The 9783-nt window shown below is 46.6% G+C and overlaps 1 protein-coding gene across 2 annotated transcripts in view; it reads right to left on the reverse strand.

The window, feature by feature from the left end:
* The window catches only part of DOCK1 (dedicator of cytokinesis 1), a 553659-nt gene that overhangs the window by 41352 nt on the left and 502524 nt on the right, over positions 1-9783 (reverse strand). For both annotated transcript variants that reach the window (XM_023224362.2, XM_023224359.2), the window contains exons 39-43: positions 9388-9477; positions 7745-7849; positions 2654-2795; positions 2441-2519; positions 926-1010 (exon numbers count right to left, since the gene is read on the reverse strand). In XM_023224362.2, coding sequence (XP_023080130.2) covers positions 926-1010; positions 2441-2519; positions 2654-2795; positions 7745-7849; positions 9388-9477 — 501 coding nt within the window. The remainder of the gene's footprint in view (positions 1-925; positions 1011-2440; positions 2520-2653; positions 2796-7744; positions 7850-9387; positions 9478-9783) is intronic.

Here is a 9783-nt window from a genome sequence, read left to right on the forward strand (position 1 = left end):
TTTTTTTTTTTTTGATGGGAGTTTCACTCTTGTCCCCCAGGCTGGAGTGCAATGGGGTGATCTTGGCTCACTACAACCTCTGCCTCCTGGGTTCAAGCGATTCTCCCACCTCAGCCTCCCAAGTAGCTGGGATTACAGGCCTGTGCCACCATGCCCAGCTAATTTTGTACTATTAGTAGAGACACAGTTTTACCATGTTGGTCAGGCTGGTCTCGAACTCCTGAACTAATGTGATCCACCTGCCTCAGCCTCCCAAAGTGTTGGGATTACAGGCGTGAGCCACCACGCCCAGTCTGGAAATCTTTTTGATTGGCTGTCCCAACTGGGGTAGTGACACTGGCACCTAGTAGGCAGAGTTCAGGGATGCTGCCAAACATCCCTGGACGCACAGGATGGTCCCCACCACAGAGAACAACCCAGTCTGTATTGCCAGTAGTGCTGGGGTCAACCCTGCAGTTATGTGTTGTGCTCCAGTGAAGTTCAGGTGCTGGATACTGAGTTAGGAATGAGCACCTGAGTTAGGAATGAGTTCATGTGCTGACTGCTGTGTCACCTGCAGGAAGCCACGTCAGCACCCAGCACCTCAGCATTCCATGGGCCCATTTGTAACTAGAGATAATAGGCACCTGCTTTCTCACCTGGGGCTCACAGGGAAGGAAGGCAGTGCGCTACTCACATGGGAGCTCCGGCATTCGGATGGCACCGTCTCCTTATTAAATATCTCAGTGACCTTAGTCATATTGTTAGTGAAATGGTAATTAGTTTTTCTAACTTTGGAGGGGGTAATAGATTAGGATTTCTGCACTCAATATACAAAGACATTTAATACTGCCCTGTGGCTGCCTTTGAGGCCACGCTTCTCCACTGGCAGTTCTACTGGTGGTGGAATGATATTTTTTGTTTGTTTTGGTGGTTTGTTTTTTACCGCAAATTCATTATCTGGGTTTTTCTCTCCTTTCCGGATTGGCCGAGAATATTCAAATCGCTGGACCTCGTTCACCCTGTAAAAACTGTACAGAGACAGACAGATCATTAGACATTTAACCCGGCAAACAGCCAATTTGCTTTTGGACACAGGTTCTGGCCTTAGAGTACGTCATTGCCACCTGCAAAATCTCCCTAACCTTGACCTGAAGCCATCGTCTTGGCATCCTCTCCCAGTCAGGGAGATGTTGGCAGGTGGAAAAATTAACTTGAGTTTTTGCCTCTTCCCTGTCCCCGCCAACACCTCGAGGGAAAACAGAAGCTGAGTAAGAGTGAAATGAGCAAAAACAGAGGAAAGGTGAAGCGAAGGAGAGAGAAAAAAGGCTTTTGTGTTCAATGTATGCGTTTATTATTATTTTTAAAAAGTATGACATACTTCAGTTTCAGATCTACAAAGTACAGATTTTGCAACCACCCCAAGAGTGACACACAGGAAACCAAGTGACCTGCCTCCGCGGCCAGGGTGGGAGGCAGGCTTTCCGCATGCACAGGGGAGGGCGTGGAGAGACTGAGACTGATTGCTCCCCTGCACTGAAATGCAGGCAGGCTTCCACAGCAAAAGAAACTACTGCATCTGAGAAGGCTCTAAGCTTCACTATTTGCTTAAGGCCTCTGAAAAAAAAAAGGTTGCAACCCTTAAAATGTATGCCTTGTGAGAGCAGTCATTTGTAAACACACAGGGTCCCTGTTTATTTCCCATTATTGCTGAAGAAAGGTCAAAGAAACCACCAAACTTCAGGAAGCAAAATGAAGCAGATCCTAAGGAATATGAAGTCATCAAAGAGATTAATATTTTCACCAGAACATGGATCAAACAGAACAGAAAAGTCTTAGTATCAAACACATCTGTTAAAGCAGGTCTTTCTATGCCATTGCTAAGTCAGGTGCGATTCAACCGACAGGCAGAAAATCTCATTCAAATATGGACAGTTGACTCAGGGGGCTGAAAAGCCCCCTCATAATCCTACATTATGGAACTGCTGTGCTGTGAGGCTGAAGGGTTCTCCTGTGTGTCACCAGGAGCAAATGCTCAAATCCCATTTCCCACCTTTCGAAATGCAAACATTCAGGCTGCACTCACATGTATGGACTTGGCTTTGCTGGAAATGGGCAGGATGCACTGCTGTGAAGCTCCCTAGGAGACTGTACCCCGTGGGGCAGGCCTATAAAGGAGAGCAGACGGCCTCCACTGCCCGCTTACGTTTTTGCCGTCAGCTGACTTTGGGAAAGGAATAGGCTTTGCATGTTCCCAGCACACGGATTAACATCTCCTTTCACTTTTTTTGGATGCTGAATATAATTAGCTTCCCTTCCTCTTCAAAGAGGACAGAAAGAGCATTTGGAAAGCGAATCAAAGGCTAAAAATCATCCTTTAAAAGGTGGAATCATTAGGAAGAGATCTGTACACACAGCCTCTTACAACCCTCATGTTGGGTAAGAAAAATGGGATGATTACCTTACAATCTGCTCTGACACCGGCCTGTGAAACTTAGGAGGCAGATCGAGTTTGGGCTTCACTGTGAAGCACTGAATATCTGAGGTGAGGGGGTTAAGGATCGCTAAGGCAGCACAGACATCAACCACGAGAGAGGCCCCCCATCACACCCAACCACCCAAATGAATGGCGTCGCCATGGTTTCAGAGTTGATGCGGTTGTCTTAAAGGATACACTGGCCAGGGGAGTTTTTAATATCGTCGCCTGGTGGAGATGTTGTCTTCATTTTCTCGGCGTTTGGAAACTGAGTTAATAGTCGAGCCTCAAAATCTTCCCGGCGCTCATATTCTTTCCCTCGGTAAATGAAAACTTTTCCCTGGAAAGGGTGACATTCATTTAATAACACCACAGAGAAAGGGCCAGGAAGAGTTCACATGCAATGTGCTGGTCTTAAAATATGCCTTACGGGTTCTTACAAAATGTCATTGAATTTAAGAACAACTTGTAATTTTTTTTTTTTTTTACTTGCGTTGGCTTTGTTAATCAAGAACACATGGTCATCAAGCACGTCAGTTAATACTGTTTAAGAGGCACTCAACACTGCGCTACTAACATCTGTGCTATGTTTTCATCTTGACAGTAACAACTGATTTAAAAACTATATGAAAAACCAAATGAACACTCAGAGGCCCACACTAGAGTGGGCATGAAAGGGTTAGAAGGGGGTAAGGCAGCCAGGGCAAGCAGATAATGATGTCCGCGCTTTTTCTGGTTTTTGTTTTCTTTTCAGGTAGGCCCTAATGAAGTCATTTTCATTCTGCCATATGAAATTATTTTTTTTTTTTTGAGACGGAGTCTCGCTCTGTCGCCCAGGCTGGAGTGCAGTGGCCGGATCTCAGCTCACTGCAAGCTCCGCCTCCCGGGTTTACGCCATTCTCCTGCCTCAGCCTCCCGAGTAGCTGGGGCTACAGGCGCCCGCCACCTTGCCCGGCTAGTTTTTTGTGTTTTTTTAGTAGAGACGGGGTTTCACCATGTTAGCCAGGATGATCTCGATCTCCTGACCTCGTGATCCGCCCGTCTCAGCCTCCCAAAGTGCTGGGATTACAGGCTTGAGCCACCGCGCCCGGCCCATTCTGCCATAAGGAATTTAAGAGAGCATGAGCTAAGGTGGGGTCCCAGCGCCTGAGCACGGCCACTCCGCGCCGACTCCTGTGAGACACAGTCGAGGTGAGCAGAACCCGAGGGGAAGGGATGCAGTCCAGAGCCGAGAGCTACTAAGTTCCTGGCCTCCCCTGAGGGAGTGACTGGAGAAGGATGGAGAGCAGGACTTCCCTTCCTGCACTCAAGAGTGCTTGTGCAGGTCATTCTTCATCAACATATGTCAAGATACAATACACAGAGCTCTTCTTGGAAGGGCTGGTTTGGTCCATCTCCAATGACACTTTTGTCACCTCCATCAATTCCAAGTTGGAGTGTCAGTCCACTGGGGTTGTTATAGATGGCTAGGCTAGGCTAGGCAGCCTGGGGCATGGAGGGGAGTTAAGTAGGTAAGTTTTCTTCCTTCCACAAGGCTGTCTTGTTGAGGTCTTTTCTGCCTGAGTGTGACACAGTCCTCTGTAAATACACCTGTAAGGAACGTTTTTCTTGCAAGATATAACAGGTCTCCTTTTTTCCCGAATTCAACACGTGTGTTCTGAGTGTCAACTGGGTCACAGAAAGAGGCCAATGAGTATCTAGTGTAATGCTGCTGCTGGTTTGGGAAGCCTTCTGCCTCCCCCCACCCACCCTGTCCCATCTAGGGCTGTCTCAACTGAAATGAAAACTGCCACAAGGAGAAGACAGCAAGCAGAAGTCACAGGGGTACAAGAAACAGAAGTCTGCGGGTAACGCTTTCCAGGACAGGATGTGGTTGCTGAGGTGCTTCTGTTCTTCGATCAGGGGACACTGGGAAAGAACCTCCAGGCTGGCTGCTCCCAAGTCAGCTGCAGCCCTGCCCCATCTGCAGTCATTCCTGGACAGGTGCCAGAGACGGAGGCGAACAGAGACGGACAGAGGCAGACGGAGGACAGCATCTTGCTGCGTATTTTTACACTTATCCCCTAAAGACCAAGATTGAAGTCAAATTAAAATTTGTCTAATTAATGGATTTTCAAAAGGATTAAGAGAGATTGTATGACACTGAATCAACTGATCCTTGCTGTGGTCTGAATGTTTGTAGCCCCCAAAATTCAGATGCTGAAACCTAACCACCAAGGTGATAGTATTAGAAGGTGGGGCCTCTGGAAGGGAATTAGGTATTGGGGCTCCACCCTTGTGAAAGGGATCAGTGCCTTAGAAAAGAGGCCCCAGAGAGCTGCCTGCCGTTTCCACCCCGTGAGAACAAGTGGAAGGCGCCGTCTATGAGGAATGGCCCTCCTCAGACACTCCAAATCTGGTGGCACCTTGATCTTGGACTTCCCAGCCTCCGGAGCTGTGAACACCGCATTCTGTGGTTTATAAAGTACCCAGTCTAAGGTATTCTGTTACAGCAGCCCCAGTGGACTAAGACCATCCCCTTCCCTCGCCCCAGCTTATTCTGAGTTCTCCTAAATCACTAAAAAAGAACCAGTTTAAGAATTGAATTCTTTTTCACTTTGTGCTTAGATATGTCTTAAAAGTACCATTATGGAAGAAAAATGTTCTATTTATCTCCAAAAAAAAAAAAAAAAAAAAAAAGTCAAGCAGAAACCAGATAATACGTAGTCTTAATTAGAAATATAAATACACAGTTTGAACATCTTCTAAGGCTATATAAAGCCACACACTTCCAAAATTCAGTAAGATTTAATGTATAACAGACTACTATGAAACTAGCAAGCATTTTTCTTATGTTTTACATAAGAAAGACATAATAATAAAAATGTATATAAAAACTTCAATAGAAAAACGCTGGTGAGTTATAGATAAAAACACGAATAACATTTTCTGAAAATGTCAGTTACTTTGCATTCTGAAATGATCCCTTCGAACATGAAAACAAGGGGAAAATGTACATAGAATCAAAGATATTTATTCCTTGTAAGACCTATAAATATTAATATGAGCACAAACAACAGTGAGATCAATTTTTAGAGAAAAACAAAGCAAAAGGGACAGCTAGTCAGTTCCTGGAGGCTCCTCTCCAGCAGGGCATGAAGCACTCAAACATTCCGCCCACTTTTTGGTAACTTGCTAGTGTCACTGGCAGACTGACCCCTGCCAGGTGATCTGTGAAGCGTGATAACTACATTGCTGCAGCCCTGCAGAATGATCCAGGCGTGGCGGGAAAGTCAGTTCAACATGAACCAAGCCTGTTAACCTCCATTTGGACTTTTCATTTTGACCTTTTGGTGGTGGAGATGACCCAGGACCGTCCCTGGAGCCTGCCGTGCATGAGCTCCTGGGACAACCCGGCGTCTGCTGGGCTCGGGGGCTGTGACATGTCCTCCGCACCCGGCACTGCCCTCACAGAATATTCCATGCAGGCTGCTCCCTTGCTCTGGACTCCGGGATAACCATCCTGCATGGATCCAGAGTTGGTGCCTCCATATCCAGAGGTAGATCTCCATCCACAGGGGCCACGCGCACCATTTAACACCAAGCACTGCACAAGGCTGCCATGGCTTGGTGCACTTCTCTCCCTTTCTTAAAGATGTATGTTCCGGAGCACGCACATTCGAATTAAAGCCTTTAGCAACAGTAAGTGGCTTTAACTCCAAGCTCAGTCCACCCTTCTGCTTTGTTTTTTATTGAGAATGAAGCTAATTTCAAACTTGTCTCTAATTCACAGCTTGTAACTAAGCCTCCTTTATTCATTCTCTGGAAGGGAAGACTTTGTTCAGAATCTGTGCTTCTGATCAACCACTGCCTTTGCTGCACAATGAAGGCAAGAGGAGAAGCTGACCAGCAATGACCAGGAGTGACCAGGACAGGGCCAGACACCTCCGTCACCAGGCAGGATACTGAGGAGTGGGCAGCCAGCCTCACCTCATGGAGCAGGCCAGAACTGTGGGACTCTCCTGTCAACAGGGACATGTCCTTCCTAAGGGGAGGTTTGTATCCTCTGGGTACCGTGATGAAGAGGTGTCTCACACTGTTAGTGACTCCCGTGGAATCGGAAACACAGGAGCCCAAATGAGCAACGTCTGGAACCAGTGGAATCTCCCAACTGGTTTCAACTGCCCCAGACCCCCCGTGCTCAAGACACAGAGCTTCTGCTTCCTAAAGCCACAGCAATCACATATGGTCTCCTAGGATAAGAGAAAACCAAGTGTCAAAAAAAAAAAAAAAAAAAAAAAGTCCTAAGAAATATCAGGAAATCATGACCCATTGGTCAACGGCATCCAAGAATGTGTTTTTGAGAAAATGTATAGACAATTCTATGGTAGGCCAGGCAGCATTATTAATATTTATATAACTTCCCCTTTGGCTTCATGTGAATATTGGGAAACGGGCATCTGGCAGGTGATCACGGTTACTGCTTCAATCACATGTCCGAAAGCACGCGCCTGTCTCAGGGATGGAGCCTCATTTGGAGTTTCCAGCACCGTGGCCATATAGATCCACTTCCAGTTTCCCATATAATTAAAATCATACATCTTCACAGCAGCACATTGGGTGGGGACAACCCAAATGTTCATCAATGGATCAATCAATAAATAAAATGTGGCCTCTCCATGCAATGAAATACCATTCAGCCTTAAAAAGGATGAAGTTCTGACACATGCTACAACCTGGAGGAACCTGGAAGGCATTCGGCCGAGTGAAACACATTAAACACAGAAGAGCGAATACTGTACAATTCTACTGATACTAGGTCCCTAGAACAGTCAGATTCATAGAGACACAAAGTAGAATGGTGGCTGCCAGGGGCTAGGGGGAGGGAGAATGAGGAGGCAGTGTTTGACGGATGGAGAATTTCAGTTTTGCAAGATGAAAAAGTTCTGAAGGCAGATGGTGGTGCTGGCTGCACAACAATGCGAATGTATTAATGCCACCGAACTACACACCTGAAAATGGTTAAGATGGCAAATAGTATGTTACACATACCACACCTCAATTAAAATAATACACGTACATCTCTGAAGGAGGGTCGTTTTAAGGAAACATCAGATGGAAAGGTTATATACAACCAAAGAAAATCCTGTCAGTCTCTCTCTGTCCCCTGGGCTAACCACCAAGCTATGGCAGTGTGGACAGTTGCACCTTGCCACGCGGATGCAAACTCCCCACCCTTCCCCAGAACGGGAAGGGGATTCTCTGCTGGGGGAACAATCATGACTCAGATTAGGCAGAATCAAACTTTACCCGCAGGAATGTGGGGAACCCTTGTCCGTAGTAGCCAACAGCAAAATAGTCAGGCTTGGGCCTGATCACTTTGACGATGTTTTCATAAAACTGAGCCTGTTTTTTCTGGAAGGAAAAAAGAGAATGCATTTTAGGTTTGAGTATTCAAGCATGTGTGCCTCTGGATTCTTCTTGTCGGCTCTTTAAAAGCTCTGGCAACTTCTGTAGGGTGGGAGATGGTACTGAGGCTGCACCTGAATTTCATCTCACTCCATCGTTTTGACATTATTTTTCACTCCTCCTCCATCATTTCGCAAAGGAATCTGAACAAACAAGACCAAATTCAGCAAACAGTTGTGACTTCTGGGTGTTTTCAATAACCGAAGAGGTGCCAAAGAAAGGCGTTTTCTTCTGATTAAATGGCTGGCCCTTAGTACTTTTTAAAAGGTATGGGTCAGATAGTGGGATACATTCAAGGAGAATTTAAAAGAACAGAATCGTTCTGTTCTAAATTCATGACACACATTCCCACATCATTAAGGTGATCTGCCGAATAGAAACATGACAAGGTGGAGGAGGCAGTGATTAGAAACTAACAGCGTTCCCATGGCAGAAAGAAAGGTCTGGTCATTATCTGTCCATCCCCCTCTCATAGAACGGGTCAGGTTTTTTGATTTTTGAGACGGATTCTCACTCTGTTGCCCAGGCTGGAGTGCAGTGGTGCAATCTCGGCTGACTGCAACTTCCACCTCCCGGGTTCACGCCATTCTCCTGCCTCAGCCTCCTGAGTAGCTGGGACTACAGGCGCCGCCACCTCACCCGGCTAACATTTTTGTATTTTTAGTAGAGACGGGGTTTCACTATGTTAGCTAGGATGGTCTCGATCTCCTGACCTCGTGATCTGCCTGCCTCGGCCTCCCAAAGTACTGGGATTATAGGTGCGAGCCTCCATGCTTGGCCAATGGTGGTGCTATTAAAGGTGATTTTTACAATAATACTATGTTACATTTATAACTATAAACTCAAAATTACAAATATATATATTTTTTGAGACGGAGTCTCGCTCTGTCGCCCAGACTGAAGTGCAGTGGCACGATCTCAGCTCACTGCAACCTCCGCCTCCCGGGTTCACGCCATTCTCCTGCCTCAGCCTCCCGAGTAGCTGGGACTACAGGCGCCCGCCACCACGCCGGGCTAATTTTTTGTATTTTTTAGCAGAGACGGGGTTTCATTGTGTTAGCCAGGATGGTCTCGATCTCCTGACCTCGTGATCCGCCCGCCTTAGTCTCCCAAAGTGCTGGGATTACAGGCGTGAGCCAGCGCGCCCGGCCTGGGGTCAGTTTTAAACTAGTACAAATGCTCAGAGACTCCTGGGCTGTCAAGACCACTACACACAAGGTCAGCAGTTGTTTATGTACAATTTGTTCATAGAAGCCTTAAGAGTTTGGTTATAAGAGCTGACTTGGGGCTAAAAAGTAAATATTTATGGGCCAAATATCAACCAGCAAATAAACTAAAACCATCTTCCTAGGCAAAACGGAGGGACATGGCCCGGGTCCCAGAGTGCCTGGGGTGAACCCCCACGTTGACATGGAAAGAGAAAGTTCTGAAAAACCAGCTGAGATTGCCTGTGTTGATTTAAATGAAAAGAAATAAAGACTCACCAGCAATTCGCTGAGTTGCTCATAATCAAACATTTCGTTCTCATACTGCTCGGCTAGCTCCTTGCCCAAGGCAATGGCCTCCTCCCACATCTGTGAGTCGAAACAAAGAAAAGAAAGAGAAACCGAGGCCTGAATTATGCGAAGAGTAAAACAGGAATGCAATCATTCAAAATAAAACAGCGTAGAAGTACATTTGAAGAAATGAAACACTATGGGAGTAACACTGAAAAAACACAAATATTTTCTTGACGCTCCTGTCTTTTGGCTCATGACCCGCAGCACCAGCTGGTCAAAGAGGCCAACCACTGGCACGTCAAACACGCAGGCCTCTGGCCACGGCACCAGCAGTCTGTCGGCCGGTCCTCGCTCTGGCCACGGCACCAGCGGCCTGTCGGC

This window comes from Piliocolobus tephrosceles, chromosome 9 (genome assembly GCF_002776525.5).
Source record: "Piliocolobus tephrosceles isolate RC106 chromosome 9, ASM277652v3, whole genome shotgun sequence".
NCBI lineage: Eukaryota > Metazoa > Chordata > Mammalia > Primates > Cercopithecidae > Piliocolobus > Piliocolobus tephrosceles.